This window comes from Nyctibius grandis, chromosome 3 (genome assembly GCF_013368605.1).
Source record: "Nyctibius grandis isolate bNycGra1 chromosome 3, bNycGra1.pri, whole genome shotgun sequence".
Taxonomy (NCBI): Eukaryota; Metazoa; Chordata; class Aves; order Nyctibiiformes; family Nyctibiidae; genus Nyctibius; species Nyctibius grandis.
In genome coordinates, this window is record NC_090660.1 from 59,729,861 (window position 1) to 59,746,185 (window position 16,325).

The following is a 16,325-nucleotide window of genomic DNA, read 5'->3' on the forward strand; positions in this document are numbered from 1 at the left end:
GCATGTTAAAGCACATGTGGAGCTACCTAATGGTTACTGAGGGTTCTGCCAGCTCCATTACTGTAGCATTTAAGTATCCTTATACTATAGAAAACATATAGTTCAAGTGTTCCTGTGTTGTCGAGAATAACACTTTGTTCCATTAATTCCGTTTTTTTTATTCCATTTTAAAGACAGCCAGACTGAAAGAAAAGTGACTTGCTTAAGACAGTGCACAGACATACGAGAAAGGAGACCGGAACCAAGGCCTCCAGGCCCTACACTAGGTCGCTGACCACTGGACTAAACATTTTATCATGGTAAATCTGGGGGACCAGCTAAACCAGTAGCTGTATTCAGATATTCTAAGTTGCTTGAAGGCTCTCAAAGATAGGAAATGCAGCTTCTTGACTGATTGTAGACCTTGTATCATCTGAACTACAACTATAACTTGTGCCTCAAAAATTTGAGAGCCAATTGCTCCTTTTATTTGTCTGTATAGACATTGTGGTTTGCTTGCTCAGGCTGCTACTTTAGGAATAGTACAAAATACCTTAGGTGTTTTTTTTTCTCGTTGAAATTTATATTACAGAGTAATAGAGGTAGCTGTGTCCACCTGGTGATGACACAGTCCCTGTTTAAAAGTTGTTTGTTTAAAATTGATCACATAAAAATGGGGAAACTCAGAATGTCCAGTTTCACACACAGGGAACTGAAAGAGAGAGAGATTACATGAGTGTTTCAGTAATGGACACCCAGTGCCAATAGAACTGAATCTTACCTTGGCTCAGACCCAGACCTGAGTACCATGCTTCCCCTGCAGTTTGCCTGAGGGCATCATCTGTGCTAAGAAACCCTTCACAACAAATAAGAGTTATGGGTAAGATTGTTCTGAGTTGTGTAGGCAATCTGGCTTTTAAGACAGAGCTGTATAACTTTGATAGTTGTCCTCAGATACTGCTGTTTTGGAGATTTATAAATTTTGAGATTACTCTCCTATTTCTTTTTTGTCAGGGAGTGCGAATCATTTCAATGTAGAATCACAAAGACTTCAAGGGGATCTGAGCTTTTCCTTCCAGAAGGGTGTCATTTGAATCTGTGTTTATGTAAAGGATGTATACACACAAATACACCTCAGATAAAACTTTTGACAAATGCTTTTGCTGACAGCCAGATTTTGGAAGCATGGTTTACTTTTGGAAAACAGGAATTCTGTTTAACTGTAGCTTTACATAAGAAAATAATAAAGCCTCCTAAGCATATTAATCTAATTTTAAGTTGGTAGCTGTTTAAGGCGGGAAAAATTCTGTTAGTTTATAATTACTTGTAGCAAAATACTTAGCATCTTCCACACTTTCAGGGTGACTGTCAGTGTATAAGTACAACTTGACAAGGATAGGTGGTAAGCTTTGTATTTCATCCATGGCTGCAAGTTATACTCTGATAAATGCAAACATAAGTGTTGTCGATCTGTCATTACAGGCATACACCTGTCTTCAGAAACAGCTTTGTAACTATGTAATTTAAAACTCAAAGTGTGAGAGTAAGCCAGTTCTGCAAATAAGTCAAAGAAGTTGGGCTCAGAAAAAGGCAAGATGAACACATCTGGAGGAAGCTGTGGGAGCCCTAGTTCTGCAGAACCTACAGGAGATTTCTTCAAGGAATTGTGGTCCAAACTGAAAGAATGTCATGATAAAGAAGTACAAGGTAAATTAAAGTTTGGGTTCACAGAACGCTGTCTGTTACCACAGGAAAACTTTGACCCAGAGTACCACTCTGTCTGCATGGAACGAAATAGATTTTTAATGTCTTACGTTATGTGGAGAGTTGGACTGCGTGATTACAAATGATCCTTACTGACTGACCACCTAAGCCTGGCTTAACAGGATTACATTTTAACTATCAACAAGTATAAATGATTTGCTAGGTCAGTGAAGAAAAAGTAACACAATGTTATGTGGGATTTGTGTTTGCTTAGGAAATATTTAAATGTTACTTTACCTTTAATAGATTATGAGTCAAAGTTTCCAAATCAAGTTAATCAATGGAATTTTTTGCTTTTTTCTTTTGCCTTTGGGTTTAGTCACTTCAGATACATTAAAATGGTTTGCATTGTTTATTTCCCCTAGCTTGTGCAACATACCACTGCAGATTAATATTAATGAAGTGAAAAGTATTTCTTCAGTTTTTAGTGTTCTAAATTTCTAAACAAATAGAATTGCTTATTCTTACATTGTATTTTGTGACCTGTGATATCAATTTTACTACGTATTGACTGTTAGTATTTGTTCATTCTTCAGTAGCGCAGGAAATTAATAACATCCAAGGTAAAGGTGAATTATTGCACCATATATTTATATTCTTATTATAATATTGTTTTACAAGTAGTATTCATAAAATATTTTGTTAAAAATACTTCATAAGAAGTTAAGATTTTGTTCTGCTAATCCTAAGTCACATGATCCATTCTTTTGGATGGAATCAGAACAGTATTTGACTGAATCTTCCAACAAGCATGTCCTTATGCATGAAGTAGTATTTATATTGGGCTGGAATAAAAGCAGGTGAGTGTTTGTGAATTAAGAGCTTTAGTCATGCCAGTGGATCTTTGTAGCCAGACCATTCCAGTGGCCTTGGTCGTTTCCATCAGCCTCAAAACAGTTCCAGGTCTGTCCATTTTGGTCCAGTTATATCATCACTTCCAAATTTCAAAAACTATGGGGCATTGTTTTATAATGTATAGATATTTCATACCTCCCACTGAAAGTCTTGACTCAACAATTTGCAACACTGGGCCTTGACACTTTATGTTAGTAATTTAAAAAAAAAACCCCAAACAAACAAAAAACAAAAAAAAAATCAGTTTGGCAACTGAAAGCAAAGATGTACCAGATAGTACCATTTTGTTACATTAAAAAAAGTATGTGTAACCATACGAAATATAATTTTATAGTGTCCCAAAACACACAAAAAAAAATCCTATTTATTTTTTATGACTTTTTCTTTTTTCTTTTTTTTTTTGTTTTAATTCTTGATGGTTCTTTTCAGAGTGGGTGTGATGTCAACTGCAGATAAATGCGGAAGTACTAACAGAATGGGATCTGGCAATCTATGGCATGTCTGAACAACAAAAACTGAACAAACAAAAAGCTCTAATGTAGAGGGTAATGTTAAGTGACCCCTTCTCTAGTTTCTTGGGATGTGCAGCACGTGATTTTAAAGTTTTGGTTTTCTTTATGCAAGTGAAGATACTCTTTAGAATGAGTGCTGGGTGTGGCCAGATAATTTTGCCACTAGGCAGTCTTTTTCATGCCTAGCCCTTTGTCAGTATGTCCCGCACTGTGTTAGGTAAAATTAGGTCTTCCATGATAACATCAAAGACATGCCTGAAGGATAGCTAATTTTTTCAAAAGGTGGGGATCCTCTTATAGAAAGTACTGGAAGATATTTTAGAAACATCAAACACAGGCTTGCCTGGACTTTGCTTGTTTCTGAAGTCTATAAATAAGAATTAAAATTGACTCATGAGTTTCCAATCTAAATGTCAGCAAAAAATTATTTTAAAGATGGTGGAAGGTGGATTAAGGGAAAGTTAGTAGTTGGAAAAAAAGCTTTTTGCATGTACAATGCACAATGCAGTGAACACTGTAATGGTGCAATTCTTATTTATTAAAAATCCATGAAAAGCAGGATTTATGACACATGAGCTTGAAATGGCCAGGCATATTATACAAGTTATAATATTTATGTATCTGTAGAGTATAGACTAGAGAATACTTCAAGCTCATACCGTTTGAAATGGATTTTATGGAATTTTTATATTACTATACTGTAAAGGGTGTATTTTTCCACCATGTTAGCTAAACAAACCCAGCTTCTTATTCTTTTAAACTGATCACTTGCAAAAAATTCCAGTTTTGGCCCTCTTTGGACAAAATAGCTATCATTTTCTCTCAATCCATTATGTGACAATGGGTAGGACTCCTACAACCCAGTTTCCAAAGCTGTTGGGCATGGTCAATGTCAGCTGGCTTTTCATGGAATTCAGAAGTGCTCAGCAACTCAGAATAATGGTCATTAAAACTATATTTGCTTTTATTTCCTACCTGTAGAATGTATGGGATACTAGCATAGTGCTCACAAATTAGAAAGGAATTTAATAATGCTGTTTATAAAGTGGCCAATTTCTACAGGTGTTAATACTTGCATCTAGCTCAAAATAATTATGTGGATACTTGCTGCCTGTGGGTCTTACCAACATGGTAAGACCCTGAGGATGTCATCCTGAGGATGAATTCAAGTCTAAAGCTCTATACTAAAAAGAAACATATTTCAGCATAGAAATGTGAGGAGATATCTATACTATACTAAAAAGAAACATATTTCAGCATAGCAATGTGAGGAGAGTTTTGTGTACAAGAAATAGCCTAGTTTTTTTTCAATTATTCCTTACCTCTGAAAAGCAGAAGATACCAATAGGGAAAAAGCTGTAGTCACAGATGCAGGGAAAATTATGAGGAAAGCAATCTCATTGATGGATTGCTGTAGGAACTCAAAAATAAATAATTATAGAAAACAGGGCTGGAAGGGATCTTAGAGATGGACTAGATGACCTCCTATACCCTTAAGATAGGATTATGTTGGTGTCATTGCTGACATAAGCTGGTCCAACCTGTTCCGAGAAAACGTCACCAATTAAGATTCTGCAGTCTTCCCAGGCACTGTCAATTTTAAGGAGGTGCATTTAATGCATTTGAAAATTCATCAGAACAGAAATTGTCATAGTCATTAATTGAAGTATTACAGGTACATGGTCTAATCAAGTTGCAAGTTTCATAAAATAGTGTCGTGCATTTAATTAATCTGCCTAATGACAGTTTAAAGAAAGTATCCATCACTTTAATGGGGACAGTGTGTCATTTATGAAAGCACTTATGAGCTTTAGGTAATGTAGATTTATACAGTCTGCAGCTTGTCTATTCCATAGAAATATTGTGGGAAAGATAAAAATCGAATCGGGAGTGTACATAGTGTAGTTCCCAATAAGTTTATATGCTCACTGGAGTGTTACGTAAGGAAATCTGAAAAAGCAAAGCTCTTTAAATGAGTATGCTTCAAACCTCCCAATGCTCTCGAAAAGCAAAAGGAAGAGATTACACCCGATGCAGTAATTCAATGCTCTTGGATAAATGTAACAAACTGGTTTCCTGCCTTCTCATTGCAGTCATTTGAATTAAGAAAAAATGTAATCTTTAAGTAACTAGTTTGGTTCCTCCTGAATTCAGGTGAGAGGGGAGATAGTGTTACCTGCAGCACAGTACCGGGCCTTTTGAGCGCTGCCTCTTCAATTTGTGGCTCAGGTTGCCAATGTTACAATCCTAAATGCTTGCTGAACAGACTACCTGTTCATACAGGAGATGCATTGTTGTGCAGCTTCATTCCTTCCGATGGGTGTGGAGCAGCATTAAAGCACACTTTATAGGGGTTCTAATTGCAGATGCCTAATTGACTTGATGAATAGCAACCACTTAAAAAAAAATAAACGCTCTTTCTGTGCTGATCTGCATGATAGAACGTAACATCTCACAGGTGTTGAACACTTAGAGATGAAAGGAATCTTGCTGTATTTGCTAAGAACATTTTTTAAGTAGTCTCTGTGCATTTTTACCTCATTGTCTCACTGGCATCTTGTAGCAGTCTGTGCCACGGGTTCACTGTGGCTCTGGCTGGCCTGACTGTTATATTGTAAGTGGCCTGAAGAGTGAACCTTCTCAAACAAGTAGTTTTCCCCTTTGAGTTGTTCCCAGTTGAGTGTGGTAGGGGAGACAAAAAAAGAAGTCAGTTAGCTGCCTTAACCTACATTTTCTATAGTAATATATAGTATGGGTTATGTGTTTTGGTTTAAATTCAAAATTGTCAGAGATTTTCTTAAAAGTATTCTGGTTTTATAAGTTTATCCTATTATCCTAAATGACTAATGCTTTTGCAAGAAAGCTCACAAGACACGTTATGTTCAACCTGAAGTTGCTCACAACTTGTTTGAAGAAAATACGGTGGTAGGAAAAATTGTTACATTACTTTCTGATTGTCATATGAAAATTTCTGTTGGATTTCTATTGAAGAAACTGTTATACTGTTGGAGTCTGATTATTTCTGACCATTTATTTAGAATAGGAATGGCAAGCTTGTGTGTGGGTAGTATCACATCAGTTTCCATAGCACTGCATCCTACTTGTTAAGCTGTGCTGTACTTAAAGCACCTTTATCTTCCTGCCCCTGTGCATGTACACATGCATCCAAAACCTTGCAGGCAGATTGGCTGGACTGCTTGTCTAAGCCCCTGGGCTGTCAGCTGGCCACTCCTGCCGAAGCGTCAGTGTTTTTTGCAAACCTTTTTACTTCTGCACAGAACGTACGTTTAGGAGTGTGTGGGCCTTAGTGGGAGAAAGGCCACAGATGAAATATCATTCCTCAATTCACCTTAAGATGTTCCAAAGAAGCTTTGGCTGAGAGGGTCTGGTAGCATACCTCCAGTACAGTATGTTGTCCTTTTGTGCTTTAAAGCTGTGAATCATGTATTTTTAATGTTTCCTTTATGCATATATATTGTAATACATTTTTCAGTTCAGTGGTTGGATGCTACATTTCAAGACTAGTATTACGCAGGTATGTGTACACAGAACATACTTTATGCTATTTATATAGGCATAGTCAATGAAAATATATTGACAGTGCTCGATAATTCATGTGTGGTTTTTTTTACAAAGGTGTTTTTATACCTGTTTAAGTGGGATCTGCATGTTTGTTTAAGAAGTCCCTACTCCCTAGAGATCATAATAGCTATATTTGTTTCCAACATCCTGTAGAACATACTTAAAGTCCAGAATGAAGCATTTTCTCTCTAAATTAGTGACATTTTCTCTCTCTTTTGCAGATGTCATTGGCAAAAGGGGAGTTAGTTTATTGTTTCACTCATTTCTTTTGAATCAGAATTCTGTAACATGTATTTCCTTCTTTCCACTTTTCAGGCTTACAGCTGAAAATATCTAAGTTGAAAAAGGAAAGATGCTTGTAAGTACTCATCCTAATGATCTAATTTATTAAAGGAGAGTCTGAGTACCATTAACGAGCCGTAATTATTGTCAGGTCAATTAAGGTTTCATGTTTTCTTCCTTCAGATGTGTACAAAACTCTGCTCACTTTAATAATTCAGCTGAAGTCATCTAAAGATATACATAATTCTTTATAGGGTGTGTAACCTGAACACTAGGTTTGCCTTCCTTGAACAAATGACTTGTAAGGTTTTCTTATCTACAGTATTTCTAGTATGCCTGTCGATGTTGACATTTCTAATACGAAAGATAATTAGGGAGACGTTTTAAAATTGAGGTCAAATCTGTAAAAGAGAAGTGACGAGATAACAAGCCACAACAAGAGAAGTGACAAAACAACTTTTTTAGGAATTTTTTTTTGCTACATGTTTGCGTTTAGTATCAAGTGTTGTGCCTTAACTCAGCTTTCAGTTGTTCAGTAAAGATTATAGTAATAACCTTGCTAATTTTCACTCAGTTATTGTATTTTAAGACATACGTAATTTTTTTGCAGTCATTATTTGCTACTAATTTTTAGTTCTGTTCATTAGAAGCGATTTGGGGAAAAAAATCTGAATTCCAAGATTTACATGTACAGTAGAATCACAATATGTATTTACAGCATTAAACAGCTTTTATTTTCCTTCTGCTGACTAAAGCCATATTTAATTAAATGATGAGATATGCTAATGTGATTCTTTATTCAAATTTTGACTTCAGGTTTAAGTAAGTTAATATTATGTTAATATTACATATGACCTGTATTATGAGTTGCACTTTATGAAGTGCTGTGTAGGAGGAATAAAAATAAATTACTTGATCTTTTTCCACTTTGGAAAACAATGTAATTGTATTAGATATATTAAAGAAATTAAACTCTTCTTAAAATTAGCAAAAATATCCCATATTTGCATTGTAGCATTGCCATCTGAAGTCAAAGATATACAATCTTAGTTTTAACGTGTAGCCGCAGTGCTCTCAAGCACAGTTTGTGCTTTTTTAGAATTAACATTTCTATCATCATCTAGTCAGTTTTCTGCCTCATTAGTTCCTATTAGTTTATTTAGTTGTCTTTTGTTTTTTCAGTTATATTTTTCAAATAACCCTCCCCTAGTCTAGAAAAATTAGGTCATCATGTGCTTTTGTGTACCAAACAACTCTATCATTTTTGATAGTTCTTGTCTGAACTCCCCAATGTGCTTATATTTCTGGATGAGAGAGAAACAAAGGTGTCTTTCCATAGGAGTAATTCCATCTAATGGAATCCATCTTTCCTTTTCCTGTAACATGAAGTATGTAAATGCATCTTATAATAATACTGGCTTTTCTAGTATAATTTGTTTGTACTACAGTACTTATTTAACTTGCTGTCTACTTTTACAATAACTGTTCTTCTGTAATTATAACTGTGTCTCACTTCCAGGAAAATTGTTCTTATTTCTTTTCACTAGGCTTTTGGAAGAAATTGCCTTCAATTTTGTAATGCCTGTGTTGCTCCCTTCCCTAGATTTTGGATTTTGTTTGTCCTTTGTAGGGCTCAAACCTCCTCTGAGCTTGTGTTTTGCTTATTTCAGTTAAATATTGCCCATCCTGCTACCATTTGATAATCCACAGTAGCACTTTGAGCCTGTGCAGTTTTGTATTTTCTCACATTTCAGCTGCATTCACACAGACCTCATCTGTGAAGGCTATAAGTGATTGCCTATGGTTTTGACTTTTGTCTGCACGGTGTCACTCTGATGTTGCTGAGCAGGTGCAATCCACCAAACCTACAGCAGGGTTTACAACCCCAAGAGTACCTGTGTGGGTGACTCCCTGTTGTCCCACGTATGTACCTGCTCTTCAGGATCCAGATTTGTCAGGTTTTATAGGGCTTCTTGTTCAGTCTGTCTCCAACACTAGTAGGACACAGTGTACACTACTTGCAGCTGCTGTTTAATTGTGCGTAAGAGTTCACAAATTAATAAAAAAAAAAACAACCAAAAACCAAAACAAAAGTAGCAATAGAGTCCAGTTGCTTATTTGGTCTGTGGGTGAATTTTTAGTCAATTGGAAATACGAATTCATATGAACTTTATCAAGATTTTAAGTTCAGGATATATCATGGAATGTTGTCAGATTGTTCATTACAATCCAAACAGCATATGTGTTGTTTACATTTTAAAGATATGCTTTCTGAACATTAAGATTGACATTGCAGCATCACAAGGAATATATTTATGTTAGTAGATAAAATTATATTAACTTATTAAATGACTTTCAGTTAGCAAATATTTGGTGCTACATTTTATACTTAAAGGCTACACTTACTTTCCTGGAAAAAAATCAATTTAACATCTTAATTTTTATGTATAATTCATAAATGAAGTAGCTAATTTCATCCTTTTAGATTAAAAATGAAATATCTCTTGCTGTTATTGTGTCATGAACTGCTTCCATGTTCTGAAAATCTTAAACTGATCGGTTAATTTTCTAGATGATGAATATTATCAGTGATGTGACTGAACACATACCAAATGGTTTAATTATTGTTTGTTGGAATCTTTCTACAATTACCACATTGTAGATATGATACTCTTACATAGGAGGTCTTGTTCTCCTTGGTGCATCTGAATACCTGAGGTTAGTATTTCAGACTTGGTAATCAGCTGACAATGAGCGCCTTATTTTGTACCTCACTTCAGCATTGGAGCTAATGACTTGTAAATGCTAGGTCAGAGACTGTTCATTATGCAGAGTGCCTTCATAGCCAAAAATGTCTGTCATGTTTATCAGGTGCACTGGAATTCTAAAAAAAAAAAAAAAAAAAGCCTACTTCCTTCTGTCATTTTACTATCTTAATGTGACATTTTACAGGGTTTAGGTGGAAGGCATGGAGCATTAGTGTATATTAATGTCTTTCCTTTTTTTTACCTTAAATAACTTAATGCCGTAGAATGACTTAAAGGTAGCTTGAGAAAAGACTTTTAAAATTTGATATTTTAGGCCTTCTGTAAGTTGCATAAACTGAAAAAAAAATATATTTTTTTTCTATGCCATAAACATCAGAAAAATACAGACTGCTTTTGTCAGACTTCAACTTTTGCCATGGCCTGGCTGTAGTTCGTTAATGAATTGAGGTAACAGAACTTTAACACTTTGTCCTCCCTAAGTGAAAGCAGACGTTTTAAATGGTCCCTCATGCTATTTGCATGTAACCATCTTATACGTTGTATATGCAGCTGGAAAGGACAATACTGGTCCGGATGGTAGCACAGAAAAATAAAACATCTGTTCTTAAATTTCAGAATAAATAAAATATGTCTGTGATTGTACACTGTGGAAGCTTCAAGCTGTCCCATTCACTTTGACCCATGATTGTTAATTTCTTGTATTACTCTAATACCAACAATATGAAAATGGGTTTGACTAATGTATCTTAAAGGGATAGGATCAATTTAAAAGTACGTCTGTGTAAAAGAATTGTATCAACAAGTTAGTAAATACGTTTTCATTTCCTGTTGTGTGTGCTTAGCAGCTTTTTGTGAGCCAGTTTCATGGCTTCCTCAAATAATCCATCTCAGGCACACTGAAAACAAACATGTGCTTTCATGGAATACACAAAGGATTCCATGGTAAAAAGAAGAGCTGTGAATGAATTCTCAGAAGTTAGTCATTGTCATGTTACATAGATTCAGCTGATTAGCTTTTACTGAAAGTTAATTTCCTTGTAGAAAGAAATTGTGTGCTTGTTGCTCATACCTTGTTTGCATCTTGAAGAGGTGTTGTGATCTGATAATAAAAGTGGAGGGGAGCTAAACTGGGAAGTTAATGTTACCACTTTTCCTTAGCTCTTTTAAGGAGGAAATGTTCTTTATTAGTGAAATAGTCCTGGCTTTTAGAGAAGGTATTCTCCCCAAGATCTGAGGTTTTTGGGAAGAGAGTTCTCTTCCTTGTATTCATATTATGGGAATACATGTTCTATACACTGAGAATTGCTTCTTGAGGAACTAAACCTCTAATGGATCTGAAGACTTGTCAGAGCTTTACAAACCTAATGTAGTTTGCCACAATGCAAGAAGCACTCACTGCTAAGACAAGACCAAAATGACCCAATTGTGAAAGCCCCCAATTAGCTTTCCAACAGCTCAGTAACACAGTAAAATAAGAGAAGTACTTGAGCTTACGTTCCCTGAGATTGTTGCTTTAATACTATTAGCTTTTATGCCTTGACTGTCATCAACTCTAATTTTTGTCCTGAGCAAAAAACAGATTTATCAACAGCTCAACTGCAATATGAATGAGAAACTAACTGCTTCTTTCCTAACTTGGACATTTCTAAATTATCATTCATCAGAAACACTTGCTTCATTTATCTTCAACTTAATATTTGTGCTGATGATAATCACATTTCCCAAGAATATGAAAGAAACATGGCAGAAAGAATTCTCTATAGAAAAACTAATAGCTGTAATTTAAAGCTAGAACTAACTTTTTCTCTATTTGATTTCAGGGATGCAGAGAGGCTTGAAGAGTTTTATACCAAGAACCAGCAGCTCAGGGAACAGCAAAAAGCACTTCATGACACTATCAAGGTTTTAGAAGACAGGTGAAGTAGTGTCTTTTAGCTTTTGGGTTTGTTGTATTGTGCTTTTACAGAGTAACTGGGTATTTCACAAGTTGGGTGGTTTTTTGTTTTTTTTTTTTCGTAAACCAGTCCTTTTCTAATACAATCCAAATAATGTGTTTTAAAGAAAAGTGTAGAATTTAGATTCTTCTGACTGAATTAAATTTCTGTTATTTTATTATTTTTGAAGTGCTTAGCTTGCTTAGTTCACTTAAGAGAAATAGAAGTTAAATAGATCAGCTTGGGAGGCAGACAGCCATTTTAAAGCACATTCTTTTCCATCCATTTTTGTAGAGGTAAGTTTGATATCAATTGAGATGTATTACAAGTACAAAATCCAAGGGCAAACTGTGTAATATACTTTGAAACTCATGAACTGACTCACTAGGAAATCTTTCAGGCTTGAGGGGGCTCTTTTTTTACCAGTTGTCTGTTTTACCTAAATTTAATCCCAGGTTGTCTTTTGCCTTCTTTTAGACTTAGATGTTCTGATCACTTTTTGACCCTTCCTGCCTTTCCCTTATTTGTTCCTGTTTAATCTGGTATAGCAAAACAAAACCAATAGACATGAAATTACAGTGCATTTTTTAATCTCCTAAAAATGATACCTGTTTCGGAAAGTGTATGTTAAATTTGCTGCTGATAGGCTCTCAGAAGCTTTCTGGGAACAGGAGATCATTGCATAGTAAATCACTTTCCCACATTCCTGTGCTACCTCAAATTTTGTACTATTATACTCAAATTTTGTATTCAGTTCAGTTTCTCTGTGAAAAGCATTAGGGATAAACTTGTAACCATGCAGGTAATACTTTCACACTGTATAGGTAGAGAGACATTTACAGAGTGAATGGACTTTTCTAATCCCTCAGCAGATGAAGTACTCACATTGCAGAAAACAGAATATTTAAAGCAGTTTAATACAAGGAGATAATACTGTGTTTATAACACAGTCAAATAGCTAGTATGAAGAGGCATTTCAGTATTTTACTCTTTCCATAATTCCACAATATTAAAATACCCATAAACCAAGATGACTTTCGCTTCTAATATTCACCTATGGAACTTAGCTGTTTTGTTTGGGTTTTTTTTTTAGTACTTCATGTGCTAGCAGCAGCAATGGAGGACTCTTAACCGACTGGTCTCCTATTTAGCAGGCAAAATAGAGTGTGGTTTTTGCTTTGATAATACTGTTAGCTTTTTGTCGTGTACCAGAAATAAATATACTTCAGTTATCAGCTGTAAAATGAACACACATTTCATTGCATGAATGAATGTGTCGAGTAAGATGGAGTGATCGTAACAAGTCCTTTTCTCATGGGGGTATGCTGTAAACAGCTGATCTAAACCATTAGAGACGGTGAAGGCAATGCCTAGCATGGACTTTTGGATCCACTTCTAAATATTAGTGTCTAGATAAAGATAAAGGATTTCACATTTGATTGGTATTTGTTACAGAGCAAACTTACTATTTTTCCTTTTTATTTTATTACTTTGCTTAATGACAGTGATATAGCCTTCTTAGATGAAGTAGTAATTATATTTACTGAAATGATTTGTTTATTTGCATTTGCTTGAAGGAACTTTACTTATAATGAATGGTAATTTATATCTGACAGTACTCTTGGTAGGACACCTCACAAAGGCTTTCAGTGGCAAGGTGTAACATGCTCCACTTTAAAGTAATGCATGCTGCTTTGGAAGTATCCAGTACCTACAGCCGTTTATGCAAACGTTAGTACATGTAGTATTAAGATTGCTCAGAAATCTCGAAATATTGTTATGTCAACATATAAAATCGCATTACTTAGTGGTGTTATGCATAGTTGTCAGAAATTTTCTGGTTTTCATTGTTCAAAAGACCAGTTAAGTGTGGATATCTGCTTAATGTATGGGAATTTTTTTCTTAACAGAGGGACTTTTTTCTCTTAATTTTATTGTAGATTAAGAGCAGGATTATGTGATCGCTGTGCTGTAACTGAAGAACATATGAGAAAGAAGCAGCAAGAGTTTGAAAATATCCGGCAGCAGAATCTTAAACTCATCACTGAGCTTAGTGAGTTTTATTCAAGAGTCTGAAGACAAAACATACTATTTTATAAACTAGTTCCTCGTGAATTTCTGTAACTTGATATAATTTATATATGGTGTGTTTAGTAAGTCCAAGTTCAGTTGGGGAATACTTAATTCTACAGTCTGAAAATACATAACATACCAATCACTAGTCATATGACCCACCTTCTTAAATTGAAGTGCTGATACTGAAAGTGAACTGACGTGGAAAATCTTACAGTGTAAAGTAGCTACTGTAGATAAAATGTGGCTCCTTATGTTTATTCCTACAACTAAATCATAGAATGACTGATTGCCAGTTTTCCTAAGGAAACCCTGACTTCAAAAATAACTGGTGATCACAAAGTAGCAAGTTCAAACAGAAGTTCCCTGGGTCCAGCTTGTGTCCTGTAGTTGGTCTTGGGAGTTTTAGCTGCAGTAACCCATAACCTTCACATAACCCTCTGAAGCCACAAAAGAATCGCTTCATGCCAGGCAGCTTGTAGCCAGCTCATTTTGAAATCAGGAAGTTGTACATATGGGACAGGAAAAAATAAACTGTTCTGGGTGACATGAAGGCAGGACACAACAAATGTCTTCATAAAGAGAGTTTGGAAAGGTTGGTTGTATAAAGTGCTAAAAAGTACAGGACAGGATTTTGAAATGTTATTGATATCTTTACCATTAATTAATTACTTTGTGTCATTTAGTTGTCGTGCTTGATCAAGAACAAGCAGACGTTCAGTGAGATTTAAAATATGGGAAATGTCGGGCACAAAAAGTAGCTTTTCAGTGCTTAAATTACAGAAATATTAGATTCTGTACTAATATAAATACATCAATTTTCAAGGACTTTTTAATATTGGATATTTATATAAAATATTCTGAATTCTTGAGTTTAATGATTAACAACAAACAGGGTACAACCCATCTTTAAATATATCTCTGAGCCTTAAAAATCAAGGTGAGACCTATTAGTTACAAATCTTCTTGAACGCTATCTGACAGAACAGTAGTCTTCCGTGGGTTGGAGTTGAGATCTGTATGACTATTTATGTATTTCCTGCAACCGGAAAAAAAAGGTCAGTCAAGAATAATCCACAGGTAAAATATACAACAAAAAAATAATAAGAAGAAAATAAAAATTAAAGTGAACGGAAAAGGTGGGAGCTATCACTACATTAGTTTGAAACAGTGTGGAAAAAAGGCTGAAGGTCATGCAATAAGCTTGTGTGAAGTATGGGCAGAATGAATTGGAAATTAAGAACAGTAAATCAAAAATTTCTGACAAAATATTTAACTGATTTTTAAGAAATTGGTTTTTTTTTTTTTCCCTTCTCTCCAATTAGCTGGTCGCTTTGGTGGCTAAAATGAAATTCTAATTACTTTATACTTCATAGGCTGTCTTCAACTTAAGGAAACAATTTTGTCCATGGAGCTTAATGAGCAATTCATTAATCTTTACAACACTGTCTCACTTGTATGGACATGGACAAAAGTAGTTAATAATTGTGTGGAACTAATATTATGACCCAGTAATTGTGACACCTTTGCCTTTTATAAGACATCATTTTACAACCTTTTTAATGACTAGCTTGAAAATTCATTTTGGTAAGCCGTAGAGGGTGTATGGTATTATGCTTTAGAATTGGTTCTGTTTTCCTAAAGGACCTGACAGAATTAGGTATATGATGTTAACATATGTGCGTTGACTTTTTTCCCTTTTTTTTTTTTTTTCCCCTATAAATTGCAGTGAATGAAAAAACCAACTTACAGGATGAAAATAAAAAGATAACTGAACAGTTCCAGCAATTACAGAAGGAGCTGGAGTAAGTTTTGAGTTTTTTTGGATATCCCCATTGTAATGTCTGGGAATATAAATATCAACTTTTAAGTCTTTAAAACTTGAGTTTCCTTCTTTTTGCTAGATTGTGATAAAATAGTCTACAGCCACTATAACAACATAAAACTAGCATCTTTGTATTGTGCAGAATTTTTGCATTTTTAACTGTGTGCATCTTTCTTTTTTAAAACTGAGATAAATTTGTCATAGAAATTCTGTTTGACTTCATGATTGTTCAAGATCAGTGTGGTCACAGTGCATAGCAAAGCCTTATGTCTCATTCTTTTATTCCTCTGTTGACTCTTTACCAGTTCTTTCCTCCGAGGTTAAGACTTTAGAAAAGTAGTTTCTCAGCTAGTCAAAAAGTCCCAGGATCTTGCAATAAATTTTTTAAATAAACTTATGATAATTTTACAATTTTAAAAAGAAAAAGCATAGTAAACTTCAAAAGGAAATCATAAAAATAATGAGCTTCAAACTGACTGTCAAATTGTAATCTGATATGATAGCAAGAATGTGCCATAAAGTGTTGTGGTTAATATGCAAACGTGATGCACTATACAAGTGCACCTTTCTTGTATAGCTGTGGTCTGACATCATCTGAAACTTATCTCACTTTTGCCTGTCTGTGAACAAGTTGCATACGTGTGTGGGGGGAACGGGACAGGATGCATGGACTTGATACATAAGGCTTTTTCCACGTTTAATTTTTTCTTGTCTTTGTCAGAAAGTAACTTTCATAGAGGAGTAAAACAAC

At 35.0% G+C, this 16,325-nt stretch overlaps 1 protein-coding gene across 1 annotated transcript in view; it reads left to right on the forward strand.

Moving 5' to 3' along the window:
- The first annotated feature begins 220 nt into the window (after positions 1-220).
- The window catches only part of RBBP8 (RB binding protein 8, endonuclease), a 37,849-nt gene continuing 21,744 nt past the window's right edge, over positions 221-16,325 (forward strand). Inside the window, 6 exon segments of the mRNA XM_068396184.1 lie at positions 221-299; positions 1,462-1,686; positions 7,008-7,050; positions 11,563-11,658; positions 13,617-13,729; positions 15,479-15,554. Of these exon segments, the coding sequence (XP_068252285.1) occupies positions 1,575-1,686; positions 7,008-7,050; positions 11,563-11,658; positions 13,617-13,729; positions 15,479-15,554 (440 nt within the window). The 5' untranslated portion in view covers positions 221-299; positions 1,462-1,574.